This window comes from Schistocerca gregaria, chromosome 2, assembly GCF_023897955.1.
Source record: "Schistocerca gregaria isolate iqSchGreg1 chromosome 2, iqSchGreg1.2, whole genome shotgun sequence".
Classification (NCBI taxonomy): domain Eukaryota; kingdom Metazoa; phylum Arthropoda; class Insecta; order Orthoptera; family Acrididae; genus Schistocerca; species Schistocerca gregaria.
In genome coordinates, this window is record NC_064921.1 from 329,749,521 (window position 1) to 329,767,214 (window position 17,694).

General features: G+C 39.6%; 1 protein-coding gene across 3 annotated transcripts in view; it reads right to left on the minus strand.

The window, feature by feature from the left end:
• The window catches only part of LOC126336982 (ATP-binding cassette sub-family A member 7-like), a 585,480-nt gene that overhangs the window by 453,592 nt on the left and 114,194 nt on the right, over nt 1–17,694 (minus strand). For all 3 annotated transcript variants that reach the window (XR_007565029.1, XM_050001219.1, XM_050001217.1), the window contains exon 11: nt 6,027–6,204. Coding sequence is in view for 2 of the 3 variants with exons in the window: in XM_050001219.1 (XP_049857176.1) it covers nt 6,027–6,204 (178 nt within the window). In the remaining variant the exon portion in view is untranslated. The remainder of the gene's footprint in view (nt 1–6,026; nt 6,205–17,694) is intronic.

Sequence of the window (17,694 nt, forward strand, 5' to 3'; positions counted from 1 at the left end):
AAATTTTTCCTAGTGTCTTTTGGTCTTTACTGTTCCTTTGGATGAAGTAAATTAACTGTTGGTTTTGCATCCTTGTAGCATTATCAAAACAGCATTTGTGGTTATATTCGATTGGCCCTTCTGGCCAAATGATTAAAGTCATTCTTTTCAGTAACTTATTGTATTGGTCAATAACCATTCCAAAAGTGTTGGGTCCATCAGACTGTGATTATCTCTTATGCTTGAATCTTAAGGTTCTCATTCTGACATTACAGTTGTGAATGTTCAGGTCTGGAGTAAAAAAAAAAAAATTATGAAATAGAAAGAAACTTCCACATGGGAAAAATATACTTCCACATATTTTCATGTCTGCTTGTGTCTGTGTATGTATGGATGGATATGCGCGTGTGTGTGTGTGTGTGTGTGTGTGTGTGTGTGTGTGTGTGTGTGTGTGTGTGTGCACAAGTATATACCTATCCTTTTTTCCCCCTAAGGTAAGTCTTTCCGCTCCCAGGATTGGAATGATTCCTTACCCTCTCCCTTAAAACCCACATCCTTTCATCTTTCTTTTTCCTTCCCTCTTTCCTGACGAAGCAGCCGCCCGTTGCGAAAGCTTGAAATTCTGTGTGTGTGTTTGGGTGTTTTATTCATTGTGCCTATCTACCGGCGCTTTCCCGCTTGGTAAGTCTTGGAATCTTTGTTAGGGAAACATTCCACGTGGGAAAAATATATCTAAAAACAAAGATGATGTGACTTACCAAACAAAAGCGCTGGCAGGTCGATAGACACACAAACATACACACAAAATTCAAGCTTTCGCAACCAACGGTTGCTTCTTCAGGAAAGAGGGAAAAAGCTTTTCCACTCCCGGGATTGGAATGACTCCTAAACCTCTCCCTTAAAACCCACATCCTTACGTCTTTCCCTCTCCTTCCCTCTTTCCTACATGATACCCCTCATCTCAATGACTGCTTCACAGCCTGTGCCATACGTATCCTTTCGACCAACACCAGCTTTTCTGAATTGCGCAGGTGGGAACTTTCCCTGCAATACATCCTATGTTCCCATAACCCTCCTGGCCTCAACCTTCATTAGTCACTGTCCTCACCCATCCTGGCCCCCCCCCCCCCCCCCCCCCACATTCCCATTCCAGCATTACACAGCCGTCATATTTTTATTTCTCTCCTTTCCATTACTTAACCCTTCTCCCCTCCGCACCTTCTCTCCTGCCCTCCATCTAAACTGCAACACTTCACGCCACTCCCACCGTAGTATCCTGCCCCAGCCTCCTTACCCCCACCCTGTCGCCACTCCCATCATGCACTGGTGCTGCTGCTTGCAGTGTAGTTTCAGCTCTCTGAGACTGCAGGCGTGTGTGCAAGTTGTGTTTGTGTGTGTGTGTGTGTGTGTGTGTTCACTGCTGCCAAAGGCCTTAATGGCCAAAAGCTATGCTTGTGTGAATCTTTTTATTGTGCCTATCGCAACTCACCATCACCGCTGTATGGCGAGTGGCAAATTTTTGTTCTCTGGTATTGTTACATTCCATCCTGGATTTTCCATTGTTTGAAAATCACATTTTGTTGTCCTTGGAAGCTATTAGATAGGTAACTTTCAAATCGAGTCCCATGTCATGCACTGTTTGAACTATTTAGTAATATAAAAAATGAGCTATTCCACTGAATAGTAGTACAAAATAAAATGCTAGTCAATACCTTTGACATCAAGACAAAAATGGGGAGAATTAATATCAACTGACTTGCACTCATCACCCACCATGTCAATGTTATAGCTAATGCCGATGTTGACACAAGAAACAAACTTAATTTTGTAAAGTAATAGTCAAAAAGGCTTACCCTTAAAATTGCCCCATGGAATACAACATATTCACTGATAATGCAGCAAGTCCCAAATCTTCTGAGTCACAATTATACAGATGATAGAAGATTCTAAATTAAGTATTTTGAGATAGGGAATCAATGATGTAAAATGAATATTTCAGATCGTGTGGGGTTTTAAATGACGACTGTATGTGTGAGAAATGTGTTTGTAAAATGATTTATGTTTCATAACATATAAACGCTTAACACGACGATGTAGTGTCACTACCATGAATAAAACAAGATATATTTGTGTGTGGTGTGTATTGTGTTGCCTTTTTATTGGTCCTGTTGTCTACAAAAGTACCTTATGCATACAATATTGGACTGGTCAGTTTATATGGATACAGGTGAAGTTGATGTCTATGGATACATGTTTAAAATTGTAAATAACAAGCTTCATAAGTTTAAACATTTATACAGTATATTTCATATGTTAAACATTCTTTGATGAAACAAAAGCACTGATGCTGTAAATATAGGTTTAAAAATCTTCTAGAGGTTTAGACCTCAGTATTTGCTTCTGTGTTTCTGGGAAGTTTAATATTAAGTTTAACTCCCAAGTGCATAGTACAGTTTCTGCGGAGAGATATGTTGATTTGGGTCATTTGTAAGTTTTTGTTCCATCTCATAAAGTTATCATGAATATCACAGTGTGTTGTGCCCCCTCCTCTCCAAACTACTGTTCTTATCTATGGCATTTACTTTGAAGAATATAAGGCTTCCATAATGTAGATAGACGGTACAGGAGGAATGCCATACCATAAACTAGATACATAGTAGAGGAGAAATTTCCAGAAGTTTACATGAGTCTCTAGTCTCTAGGTTTGCATCCAACTATGACTCTAATGGCCTTTTTTTTTTTTGCAGTATGAATGAATGGTGGAGTTTGCTACTGTTTATAGTTGATGACTGGTTAACAAAGATGTAACGTTACTGACATAAGGAACTCATCAACATGCATTTAATATCTGATGCAGAATAATTTAGTGTCTACATAGTTGAAATGTACAGAACAAAGTTGTACAAGACGCATGATTCTTATTTGAAGAAATTTATCCCCATGTATAGACACATTCAAGAACTGACTCATTCAACCCACAACCCACAGTTCTTGACAAAGAATCATTTGCGTGAAAGAATTAGAGACGATGTTGGATCCTGTGGAAAAATATACATAATCAAGTAGTCATCATGTTTCCTGTGCAGTGTTCAATTCGAAGAATATAGTATGAAGAGTATTGGTGGAGCAGCAATTACACCCATATCATAAATACAACATGCAGCCAATGGCACCAGATAATGCTGAATGTGCCTAACTTCCTACAGTTTTTGTTGTCCATGTCTAAGGCAGCTTTCAGCTGTGATGGTCTCTCCAACTGCTGCAATAGCCACATATGCAGTGATGAAAATCATAATTGCCTAATTGTCTCAGACTATTATCAGTAACTGTCTGTCAATTTAGGGGCTCCAATTATGCAAGGTCAGCTAACATGACTTCATTTCCTACCACCTCCGTTGATTGCTGCATGTTACATGGTGTTCCCTTGAGAAGTGCTTCCAAATATTTTGGAGACTGTCCCCTGCTTTTTACAAGAGGATGTGGTTTCAACACAAAAGTGTGCCATCCCACTTCAATACACACTGCCTGACAAAAAATAATGAAGTACCCAGAAGGTTAGGAAGTAATGAAATGAGACTTCATGGTTTGAGAAGGTATGTGGTCGTACTTCGGTTATCACAGAACTTGGCAATGTGAGTCCACTTACCAATATAACATTACATCCCCTCTGGCCCGGATGCGTGCACTATTTGGTTGGGAAGGGTCTCATAAGGCCATTGTATACTCTCCTGAGGCAAGGTGGCCCATAACTGTTGTTGATTGATCCTTGATTTCCTGGCCCTGGCACTGGGATGGAGTTGATGTAAATGATGGTCCCATACATATTCTATTGTGAGCAGATCTGGGAATCTTGCTGCAAAGGGAGTGCCTCGACATCACGAAGACAGTTCTTACAGACATGTACCATGGGTGAACGAGTGTTGTACTATTGAAAAATGGCACCATGATACCGTCACATTAAAGGTAAAACGTAAAACCACAGCATATCCATGAGGTACTGTTAAGCTATCAGAATCCTCTACCAACCGTGACCCTAATCGCTCTCCTGCCATGACATTGGGAGTAACATTGCTGTGCCTTTCCAAATCACTGGAAGAATGGAGCTTCTCTCTAGGTCGCCACTATACCCACCACCACTGGTCTTCAGGGTTAGTGCAGAGCCATGATTAATCTCCAAACACAAAGCAATGACATTCATCAGCAGTTCATGCTTCCTGGTCACAGTACCACTCCAAATTAGGCTATTTTTATTGTGGCGTTAACAGCAGCCTACGCATGTGGTGGTAATTTTGTAGTTCGGCTGCTGCTGGTCTCCTACTGATGGTGTGGGATAACATACAATGTTGGAGGGTGTCTATTACTTGTTCTTGGAAGACAGCCACAGATGTAAATGTGTGACAATACGCTTAGTGCACTATGTGGTGATGCTCTCTTGTGGTGGTCAGACATTGTAAACCAGAACTTTGGCCATGAGTCTGCCTGCCCTTACAGTAACATATTGTCCAACATACAGTGTACTTGCCCATAAACACAAATTATCTTCATTGTTGGACAAGGAGACAAGATCTTATCCTAAGGCATGGACAACCCCATTTTCCCTGTAGGGTTACACAGTAATGAGACCACAGAACAAATCGAAGTGGTGTGGTTATGCATAACCTAACTGCTTGTCTTATGGTACAACATACAACAAGAATACCTGAGAGAGCACAGCAAAATTGTACACAACATTGTAATTCATGCATTGAGACCGGCAGTCATCACTCTAAATAGGTACTGCAAAAGAAGCTGTAACTTTTATTATGTAAGTTATTTATGTCAACAACAACAACAACAACAAAAATCCTTTCCAGTATTAGTTTCTTATCTCAAAATACAAAGTTATGGATCCTTTACCACCTGCATAATTATGAGCTTAAAGGTTTAGCATATCTTGTCTCATAGTTTCACACAGGAAATTTTTAATGAGGCAAAAGCGAAAATTGTATCACAAAATACTTCCCACCTCAAATCACAGTATTTATTACTGCAAAGTTAATTTCTTAGTAGCAAAGTGGCAATAAATCATTAGCAAATTCCACAAGAAGCAGGATATCCTCACTACAGATTTTGGGATCACAAAATTATTTCCCTTTGATCCCCTAAGTAAATTCAGAGACTGCCAGGATGATCCCTCAGGATCAATTACCATAGATTCAAAACTCCCGCACAAAGTCTCCACTTAATGAGCACTTTTCAGAGGTTCTTGAACAACAGTGTTGTCACTCTGTTGTCGTGGTCAACCATTTCCCTGCTTGGCTGCCACTTTCAGCTGCCTGTTCATATGTTGTATAATTTATTACTTTGTGATCCCTTCAGAAAGGTTCTCCATCCCTCTCTAACTAACAAACTAAGCTGGTACTCCATCTCTAATGGGTCATGGTCACAACTATATACCTGATACTTATTTGCATGCTCTGTGGATCATAACTGCGAGCATTTGCTTTGATATGGATTGAGTCAGTTTTACTGTAGCTGATTTACGACCTCCAACCAATATGAGATAGCTCTCATTATCATGGGAACCTCAAAGTTTTTTGGATGAATAATGAATCTAATCTAATAAAGACTGATAATTATGTGCATCCAAAGATTCCTTACATTGTATGGATTCAGTAGTTCATATCTGCCTAAAACATGCACACTTTATGATGTTGTTGAGAAAAGGAAGGAAGCTTAGAGATTAGCAGTCTATCATTAGAGATGGAGGGCTAGGTTAGTTGGTTGGTTAGAGAAGGATGGAGAACCCTTCTGAGGGAATAATCCCAGCAGTCTCCGAATTTACTTTGGGGATTATTGGAAAATCCCAGTCAGAAACTGTGGACAATAATCTGAATAATGATCTTGCAAATTGAGGATTCAGTGTCCTACTGTATTGTTGAGAGACTGCAGAGGTGAGAAGTGGACAAAATCACATTAACTACTGTATGTAATATTGAAGAAGTATTTCAGCTTGTCAACAGTTATCATTTCATACTATGTTAATGAAAGTGTGAAAAACAACTCACCTTAATGAACTGCATATTAGAGGTAATATTATGATAATTTTTCTTAATAATAGGAAAGGAGACATTGTTCCAAAAGTGCAACAGCTCCCTAAATTGAACTACAACCTCAAAAGATTCATTCAATTTTTGTATCACCCTCTCTACAGCAGGAGTACGTGGCGTGAACAGGATTTTCCCTCTGAAATAAAGTTGATCATGTAATATCACAAACACATTAGAACCTACACAGCAATCACAAATACAAAAATCACATTATTTCATGAGTTGAACTAATAACCTCTACTCACTCCAGATAAGACAGCTGTGCTAACCACCTGTAAAAACCAACCTAACAAGTTTGGATAAGGTATTTGATTTTAGCTGCTAACATGATTAGATGTGAAAAAAAGGAGAACACAAGAGAAAAATAAGAAAAGGGTACCACTGATTTATAGAACTACTCTGGAGATTAACCATGCCTATGCCATACAATATATCAGAGGATGACTAGCTTGTGTTTGACTACGTTTCACTTTTGTCAAGAAATATAGAACAAATAAAATGGAGAGGAGAAATACAAATGCACACACAGAGTCTTAAAAATGAGAGGTGAGGTCATGGAAGTAGAAAATAACTTTACCAGTTGTGCAATAATTTTACCAACAAAAATTACAGCAAAGACAGAATGAAACTTACATATCTAATCCACAAACAATAAAGTCTTAGCTGACACAAATAACAAAATCTTAAATAAAAAGAGGAGAAACCAAAGAACCTGTAGAATTAAATATATAGCATTTCTCATCAGTAACAAATGTTGCCTGTCAAATCCCTTTAATTTGGGGAAAAACTATAATAAAGCAGCTGTCATTATGTATTTGCAATACCTTTCAATGTTACAATTGCGCATACATAAATTAATACTGGAAGGTGATTGCTTTACAAAAAGAAAAAAAAATATTTTGAATGCCACAGTTTCGTTTTTGTTGTTATTGCTGCTATGTCAACTTTTTAAAATAGACAGGTGTTACCATAAAGCTCTTTTCTAACCTCTTTATTTGTTACCCAAATTACCCATTTAATCTTCAGCATTATTCTGTAACATAACATTTCAAAAATTTCTATTCTCCTCCTGTCTGTGCTATTTATCATCCATATTCCACTTCCGTATAAAGCTACAACCCATAAAAATACTCCCTAAAAAGATTTCCTAACATTTAAATTTATATTTGACGTTAATATATTCCTCTTGTTCAAAAACGTTTCCCTTAATGTTGCTAGTCTGTATTTTATACCCTTTTTATGTCTGTCATTATCTGTTATTTTGTTGAGCAAATAGCAGAATCTGTTCACTACTTTTATCATTTCATTTCTCAACCTACTTCCCCCTACATTACCTGAATTACTTTGACTGCACTCCATTGACATTGCTTTGCTTTGATTGGTGTTAATCTTATAACTTCTTTTCAAAACATTATTCATTGCACTCCCAGTCCTTTGCCATGCCATCACTGGCAGAATCACTGTATCGTTAGCAAACCTTCTAAGCTCTTGTTTCTTCTCTCTGAACTTCAATTTCTTTTTCAAATTTCTCCATTGTTTCCTTTCTATACAGACTGAATCATTTGGAAGATAGGCTATACCCAGACTCATTCTCGTCTCAGCAATTGCTATGCTCTCCAACTCACATAACTACAGTCTGGTTTTCATACAAGTCATAAATAACCTTTCACTCCTTCTGTTTTATTCCTGATAACACCAGAATTCCAAAAAGTGTATTGCAGTCAACACTGTCTAAACACTTTTAATGACCTATAAATGCTATATACACTTAAGTGGCAACAGTCATGGGATACCTCTTAATATTGTGTCAGACCTCCTTTTGGTCAGTGTAGTGCCTGGACTCAACAATTTGTTGTAAGTCCCCTGCAGAAATATTGAGCCATGCTGCCTCCATAGGTGTCCGTAATTGTGATAGTATTGCTGGTGAAGGAGTTTGGCATGAACAGATTTCTCGATTATGTCCCATAGATGTTCAATGGGATTCATGTCGAGTGATCTGGGTGGCCTGCAGAAATATTGAGCCATGCTGCCTCCATAGGTGTCCGTAATTGTGATGGTATTGCTGGTGCAGAAGTTTGGCATGAACAGATTTCTCGATTATGTCCCATAGATGTTCAATGGGATTCATGTCGAGTGATCTGGGTGGCCACATCATTCGCTGAAATTGTGCCGGACATTTTACAAACCAATCACGAATAACTGTGTCTCGGTGATGTGGTGCAGTGTCAATTATACAGATTCCATCTTTTTTCGGGACCGTGAAGTCCAGGAATTGCTGCAAATTGTCTCCTAGTAGCCAAACAATAGTGTGTTAGCCCACACTATTATGCAGCTACCACCAGCTTACACAATGCCCTGTAGACAACTTTTGTCCGTGGCTTCATGGGGTCTGTGCCACACTAGAACCCTACCTTCAGCTCTTACAAACTGAAACTGGGACACATATGACGATGCCACAGTTTTCTAGTCATTTAGGATCCAACCGATATGGTCATGTGCCTAGGAGGGGTGGTGCTGCAGGCGACATCGTGCTGTTAGCAAAGGCACTTGCATTAACTGTCTGTTGCCATAGCCCATTAATGCCACACTTCACCACACTGTCCTAACTGATACATTCATCATATGTTCCACGTTGATTTCTATGGTTGTTTCATGCACTGTTGATTGTCTGTCAGCACTGAGGTAATGCCTGAAATGTGGTATTCTCAGCAGACTCTTGACACTGTGGGTCTTGGAAAGCTGAATTCCCTAATGATTTCCAAAATGGAAGTCCCATATGTCTAGCTGCAGCTACCATTACACTTTCAGAGTCTGTTAATTCCCTTCATGCAACCATAAGCATATCGGAAACTTTTCACATGAATCACCTGTGTACAAATGACAGCTCCACCAATGCACTGTCCTTTCATACCCTGTGTGCGCAACACTGCTGCCCTCTGTATATGTATATATCACTATCCCATGAGTTTTGTCACCTCAGTGTATAAGGGTTTGCCATTGTTCATTCTATCATCTGAGGTAAAATGTGGAGTTAGTATTGAATGATCCATTTAGACATTTCTCCAGAATCCAAATTGATGTTCCCCAAGTTCAGCTTCTACCTGTAATTCCAGTGTCCTGTAGCTGATTCATGTTAGTACTTTTCAACAACAACTTGTTGATAAAATGAAATTGTGGGTGCAGCTTGACATTGTTTTATGCAAACACAGACCAACAAAAAGAGTTCACATCATAATACTGACTTATTAAATTGACGATTCAGTAAGACTCACACATTTCTGCATCTGTCTTCTTTGGTACTGAGATTATTACACTCTTCTGGAACTCTGGTGATGTTTCATGTGCCTTATATATCCTGCATACCAAGTTTCAGTTTTTTCATAATTGCTTCTCTCATGGATCTTAATAATTCTTATAGAATGTTGTCTACTCCAAGTGCCTTATTTTGAATTAGGTGTTTCAGTGCACTGTCAAATATGTCCCACAGCACCACATTGCCCATCTCCATTTTATCCAATTCTTTCATTTCCATAAAATAGCCTTTATGTTTCTTTCCATTACATTGCCCCTGTATTTATTCCTTCCATGGTTCAACCTTCTCTTCTTTCTTATGTACTGGCTTGTTGATGCTCTTGATGTTCACAGTAGCTCCTCTTTTCTCTCCAACAATTTCTTCACTTTTCCTATAAGTGCCATCACATTTCTCATCCAGCCATTCCTACTTTGCAATATTCCACTTTCCTTTTCTCTCTCTCTCTCTCTCTCTCTCTCTCTCTCTCTCTCTCTCTCTCTCTCTTTTAGGAATCTGCATTTCCTTTTAACTGTTTCACTGCCAGCATTTTTATATTTCCTTCTGTTGTAAATTAAATTTAACTTGTGTTATCCAAGGATTTCAGCTAGGCCTTATTTTTTTCCTTACTATTCCTTTTCTCACAACAATAAGTCACTGCCAAATGCTTGCTTTGAAATTGTAAACAATCTCTGGTTGTTTCAAGTTATTTGTATCTCACCTTCTTAATTTCCAATCCTTTTTTCGTGATTTCTTTATAGTTTGTCCATATTTTGTAAGCATTATATTATAAGCAGATTCCACACCTCCTCCTGGAAATATTTACCATTTTAAAATATTACTAGCTCAATAAGAGGAAAGCCACTGTGTTTATTGATTAGCAGTAAACACAACAATAATGGTTTATAGACAAATATCAGAAAAAATGATAACCCTATTTTTCTGACCTAATCTACAGAAAGAATCATTTGTTCATAGAATAAAAATATGAAATTGTTTATGTTCTGCTAGTACTTTTTTGTTTATGTTGTGACCTAGCTTTTGGTTATGAGGTATTGTACACTGAAAGCGTGAAACATAAACAAATATTTTATACCAAGAACAGCTCCACATTTGTCTGGTTTGAAAAGCTAGAAATAGATTGCCAGTTATGCAAATCCAGTGGTAAGACTTAATATTGCTACATCTGTGCCCTACGTTTGCAAGCTGCTTTATGACAAATTGGCTTGCTCCATGTACAAAGCTTGGGACAACACTTTTCAGGTGTGTGAGACAACAAGTGGGCATTTTTGTCGCAACACTGCCCAGACAGGCAGGGTGGTTCACGGTGTGGGTTCCTGCAGTCATGTCCTAGTTGATGAACCACGGGCAACATATCAGTGGCCAAGTAAGTGGTCCCGACAGTCGGGATACCAGTTACTTTGGAATAAGGCTGGGCATCTCGGACATATTCTGAGTCATGGTCACCTTTGTGCTCATACGACAAAGACTACCAAATCCACTGGTTAGTCCCTCAACCGTTAGGGGTAAAACCCAATGGGACTCGGGGCAAGTAAGGCTAGCAACCTGCTTCCCTGGTACTTTAAATATGATGCTGGCAACAATCAGAGCAAAATGCCTCGGACCTTTGGAGGTGACGGAGTCCCACCTCTAACTGACAAACCAGGGACTCCTAAGATACGACTCGTTAACAAATGGTAATGAGATGGAGACCTATTAATATCAATGGGGGCTACTCTGGGAAGAAGGTAGAGCTGGCAGAGGCTGAAAGTAAGATGGGGCTGGACGTTTTAGCTGTTAGTGACATTCGGGTAAGGGGTGAGAAAGAATAGGAAGTGGGAGAATACAAGGTCTACCTGTCAGGCGTCAAAGCAGGTATAGCGCAATGGGGTGTAGGGCTTTACATCAGGAAAGAAATGGAACCCAGTGTAGTTGCAATAAGGTATGTAAACGAACGACTGATGGGGATAGATTTGACAGTGTCTAGCAAGAAAATTAGGATTGTGTCAGTATATTCGCATTGTGAAGGGACAGATCAAGATAAGATGGATAGTTTTTATGAGGCACTCAGTGATGTAGTTGTTAGAGTAAAGGACAAGGACAGTGTTCGGCTCATGGGTGATTTTAACGCCAGGATTGGAAATCGAACAGAAGGGTATGAAAAGGTTATGGGTAAATTTGGAAAGGATATGGAAGCCAACAGGAACGGGAAACAACTCTTGGATTTCTGTGCCAGTATGGGCTTAGTAATCACAAACTCCTTTTTTAAACATAAGAACATTCACCGGTATACTTGGGAAGGCAGGGGAACCAGATCTGTCATTGACTATATAATAACAGATCAGGAATTCAGGAAGGCTGTGAGGGACACACGTGTATTCAGGAGATTCTTTGATGAAACTGATCATTATTTAATCTGCAGTGAAATTGGGACTGTGAGACCGAAAGTGCAGGAGGTCAGGTCCATATGTAGGAGGATGAGAGTGGAGAAACTTCAGGATAAGGAAATTAGGCACAAGTACATAATAGCGATCTCAGAAAGGTACCAGTTAGTTGAATGTAGTCAATTACAGTCATTGGAAAAGGAATGGACAAGGTACAGGGACACAGTACTAGAAGTGGCTAAAGAATGTCTTGGAACAGTAGTGTGTAAAATTAGTATGAAGCAAATAGCTTGGTGGAATGACACAGTCAAGGAAGCCTGTAAAAGGAAAAAGAAGGCATATCAAAAATGGCTACATACTAGAAATCAGGTAGACAGAGAAAGTTATGTTGAAGAAAGAAACAAAGCCAAATTGCAGCATCCAATAAGGAATCTTGGGAAGACTTTGGAAACAGGTTGGAGACTATGGGTCAAGCTGCTGGAAAACCATTCTGAAGTGTAATTAGCAGTCTTCGAAAGGGAGGTAAGAAGGAGATGACAAATATTTTGAACAGGTCAGGAAAACTGCTGGTGAATCCTGTGGATGCCTTGGGCAGATGGAGGGAATGTTTTGAAGAGTTGCTCAATGTAGGTGAAAATACAATCAGTAACGTTTCAGATTATGAGGTAGAATGGGATAGGAATGATGGTGGAAATAGGATCACATTTGAGGAGGTGGAGAAAATGGTCAATAGATTACAGTGCCATTAAGCACCTGTGGTGGATGAAATTAAGTCAGAACTCACCAAATACAGTGGAATGTCAGGTCTTAAATGGCTACACAGGATAATTGAAATGGCCTGGGAGTCGGGACAAGTTCCATCAGACTGGACAAAAGCAGTAATCACACTAATCTTTAAACATGGAAATAGAAAAGATTGTAACAACTACAGAGGTATCTCTTTAATCAGCGTTGTGGGTAAAATCTTCTCAAGTATTGTTGAAAGGAAAGTGTGAGTATTAGTTGAGAACCAATTGGATGAAAATCAGTGTGGGTTTAGGCCTCTTAGAGGTTGTCAGGACCAGATCTTTAGCTTACGGCAAATAATGGAGAAGTGTTATGAGTGGAACAGGGAATTGTATCTATGCTTGATAGATCTAGAAAAGGCATATGACCGGGTTCCTAGGAGGAAGTTATTGTCTGTTTTACAAAATTATGGAATAGGAGGCAAACTTTTGCAAGCAATTAAAGGTCTTTACATGGGTAGTCAGGCAGCAGTTAGAGTTGACGGTAAATTGAGTTCATGGTTCAGAGTAGTTTCAGGGGTAAGATAAGGATGCAACCTGTCTCCACTGTTGTTCATATTATTTATGATCATATGTTGAAAACAATAGACTGGCTGGGTGAGATTAAGATATGTGAACACAAAATAAGCAGTCTTGCATATGCGGGTGACTTAGTTGTGATGGCAGATTCGATTGAAAGTTTGCAAAGTAATATTTCAGAGCTAGATCAGAAATGTAAGGACTATGGTATGAAGATTAGCATCTCCAAAACAAAAGTAATGTCAGTGGGAAAGAAATATAAACGGATTGAGTGCCAAATAGGAGGAACAAAGTTAGAACAGGTGGAAAGTTTCAAGTACTTGGGATGCATATTCTCACAGGATGGCAACATAGTGAAAGAACTGGAAGCGAGGTGTAGCAAAGCCAATGCAGTGAGCGCTCAGCTATGATCTGCTCTCTTCTGCAAGAAGGTTCAATCTTTCGACCAACTTTGTTGTATGGGAGCGAAAGCTGGATGGATTCAGATTACCTTATCAACAAGGTTGAGGTTACGGATATGAAAGTAGCTAGGATGATTGCAGGTACTAGTAGATGGGAACAATGGCAAGAGGGTGTCCACAATGAGGAAATCAAAGAAAAACTGGGAATGAACTCTATAGATGTAGCAGTCAGGACGAACAGGCTTAGATGGTGGGGTCATGTTACACACATGGGAGAAGCAAAGTTACCCAAGAGACTCATGGGTTCAGCAGTAGAGGGTAGGAGGAATCGGGGAAGACCAAGGAGAAGGTACCTGGATTTGATTAAGAATGATTTTGAAGTAATAGGTTTAACATCAGGCTCCAAAGTTAGCACTGAATAGGGGATCAAGGAGGAATTTTATAAGGGGGCTATGCTACAGACTGAACGCTGAAAGGCATAATCAGTCTTAAATGATGATGATGATGACTGCCCAGATAAGTATATCTGGAACCCCAGCCCAGCTGTAGATCACCTGCACTGGGGACTTGTCTCCCCATCACCCACCATTAGGCATGTCCTGTCCGGATGTCAGACTTGGTTTCTGATCTGACTACTCCCAGTGCTGTACTGTGCATGAACTTCTGGACTAACTTAGACTTCAGTTCAGTATTGATGTAGTCCAGCACCAGCCAGCTGCCACCTCTGACCACACTGGTTATTAAACATGTCACAGCACTGCTAGTGCCAGCTAATCTAATGCTTTTATGCATTGAACCAAGTCCACTTTCGTGGAGCCACACAGCGCATACCCACACCTACCACCCCGTAATCTCTTAAGGTCTTGGGTTTCTCCCGGGCCATTTCAAGTATGGGCTGCCTCTTGTCAGCCTGCCGACAGTGGTTGCTGCTGACTGATTCTCCATGGCAGGCTGTACTGTCACTGCATACTCAGCAAGGCTGACACAGCTGACTGGTGCCACCATTGCCAACATCGCATTCCATCTTAGTGGTTCCTCAATATGAGGAATGGCTGACTTTGCTGTATATAATGAGCCACCAATAAAAGCTCTGCATCGTCGGAGATCATTCTCTGGCTGCTCCATCGCCACATACCCGACATTACGCATTCCCTGAGGTCACCCAAACTCGCATCCTGACAGTGATGTGGTCTTTCCGCTGTCCTCAGGTGACTACGTAGAGGTCAGCAACCTGGACTGCTACACTTTGCTATCAGAAGTGCTGACAGAAACCGTGAGTGACATCACGGGGGCATCAGTCTATGGCGACACTTCAACATGGTGAGTGCACTGCACCATTATTTCACCCTTGTGGTTTGGTGTTGGTTTCTTTCCTGTTGAATATTTTCCTTTTATTGTAGGCACAGGCTTTGAAATATCTGAAATGGGAGTAGAGGTCACCTACACCTTACTAAATTAAATGGTACAGATGCACGCAGACAATACAGAATTATGCAACCAGTTAGAGGCATTGAAGAAAGACACAAGAGAACAGTACTTATTCATTACAATGACATCCACCATAAACATTAATACTGCTAGCTTAGTTTCTCCATTTTCTGGTAACACAGCAGAGTATGAGCTGGCATTTGTGAATATCTTATTAACTTCTGCTAAGCAGGGGTGTTGATCAAAGGAACATTTATTGCACATGTCTAAATTATGTCTGGTGGGAGATGCTAAGTCATACATGTTGTAGAATGAGGAGTTACAGAATGCACCTGTGTCCAAGAGTCTAAGAGCAAGATAGTTACAACACAGAAAGAAGAACATCTGTAAGCATTATAGGGATAAATGAAACAATGTGTCACAGAAACAGGGGGAGTGTATTCAGAACTTTGTAGACAGGATTTAGAAATTCAATGTCAAGACTTGGGAGTTAACAGAGAGCAATGTCACTAAAGAGTCATTCTGCAAGAGGCAGAACAGAGATCATTTTACACATTTTTGGGAGGATGCCTCACACAGTATCAAGTATGGGCGAAATTCCCAGACTTGACAGAAGCCGTAGGGACTGCAAAAGCATTGGAAGAAGTATACGTAGTCACCTGAGTCTAGATAGAAGGGGAATTTTTTTAGCATAAGTCCAATGTTGTCCTCGTGGGCAGACAGGCCATATAAGGTAAGGATGTCATCGGCCAACACATAATAAATGTGGACAATAGGGCATCAGGAATGAGAATGCAGACAGAGTGTTAATAAGAGGCATGACAGAGACACATGGATTGGGAATAGTAACCCACCATTAAATGGCAATTGGGGCTTCATGGCCACTGAGCACCACTCTCAGTTGTTGTACTCACTTCCTTACCCTCACTTTCCTCGCCCTATAAACATACAGTTGGTTTTCGGCCTCTACAATTTCTGCATTCTTGCTTACATACCCTTTTTATGGACTGATACTACAATCACATCTTTACACTCAGCTGACACCGTTTCTTCATTTCAAATGTTGGTAACAAGTTTATTTTTTTGTTTCGCAAATGTATGTCCTCCATTTTTAAGTAGATCAGCAGGTGTTATATCTCTCCCTGGAGCTTTGTTGTTTTATAGTACTCTGATTTTATCTACTGTATCTTTCATTGTCGGCAGTGCAACTACAGGCTCTATGTTTTGATATTTATACTGTTCTTCCATTTATGGTTGTTCTTCCATTTCTGTAACATCTAAAAGCTCCTTAAAATATTCTTTCCAAATTTCCATATCTTTTGTTCTTTTCAATACTGCGTTACCACTTTTTGGGTTTTGTTTCTCAATCGGTGTTGTCCAACTGTTGGGACCCCTTTTTCTCAGTAACAGGTACAAGTAGGCCTACAGTCCATTGGCCAAGTGAAAACTTCAAGCTTGTAAGTCAATGCAGTCAAAAGATACAGCCATGTATGTCACACTTTTTGATACTCACAAACTCACTCACCAAAACCTGTAGAGTACCTCCTATTAACTTAGAATCATTAAATTTGACTTGGCAGTGTAAAAACTGCAAGCTTCTAAGTCAATGCAATCAAAATATATGGCCATATACGTCATATATCTTGATACTCGCAAACTCACTTGTCATAACCTATAGCTGAACTATCTACATACATGTTTGGCCTAATAGTCTAGTGGTAAATGGCATGCCTTCAAACTGAGAGGTCATAGAATTGAATCTTGGTCACAGGTTTGCTAGTCATGTTTTAACGTAGCCTTCACTCCCTATGATGTGAGGAGGCACCAGAAAAAATACATGGTTCAGATTCTGTGTTAAACTATAGGTCTCCTTTCCTCAGTTGGATAATTGGGGTAGGATACATATATGAAAGTTGCTGAAGTGATATGCAATAGAAAGGCTTGTGCCAGGCCATTGAACCACACAAAATTATCATTATTATTATTCTCATCTATATACATAATTAAGTTTATATGGAACCCTCAGGGCATAAGTCCTACTTGCATTTGTCCAGAATTTATCTTTAATGCCATACATTAGTAGTGGTACGCACCCTTTACTGATGAACATAATTAACCCTTAAAAATCTCTCACATTCCCTATAGCTTTATTCTTTTCTATTCTTTTAATTAGTTTTTCCACATGTTTCTCTTTTCCCTCTGAGAAAATTTTTGATTCTCTATTAACGTTTTCATATGCTTCTTTGCGTTCGTCGGAATCTTCCCGTATATGTTTTTCCTCGGAGAACCATGGATTTTCCTTTCTTCTTTCCTTCTTCTGAACACTTCTACTGTTACCTCTTCCACATCTGTTTCTATCATTTCTCACTGGCCTTCAATCCTGCAGTTGTCTTCTACTGTTAGAAGTTAAAATCTATTTTGAAGTTTAAGGACAAATTCCTGTGCCTTGTCACTATCTTTCAGTATGTCTACATAAAAATTCCATTCTTTTATGCTCTTTCATCCCCTTGGCTTTTCTATAACTATTTGTTGTCATACCTTGGTGACGACTAAGTTACAGTCTGCCTTGGCTCCTCCTAAATTTTTCACATCAATTAGACTGCTTCATGCCTTTGGTCTACCAAGAAATGGTCTATTTGGTTTTTTTTTTGTTTTGCTATCATGTAATACCAAAGTTCAAGGGCAACCATCACCCATACAATAATTTGGGGGGGGGGGGGAGGGGGAGGCATAACCTGGGCATAAATAGTATATTTAATACTTGGAAGACGAGCATGGTGACTTGCAAGTAGTCATAAAAAAGTTCCAGTTCCGACCCTG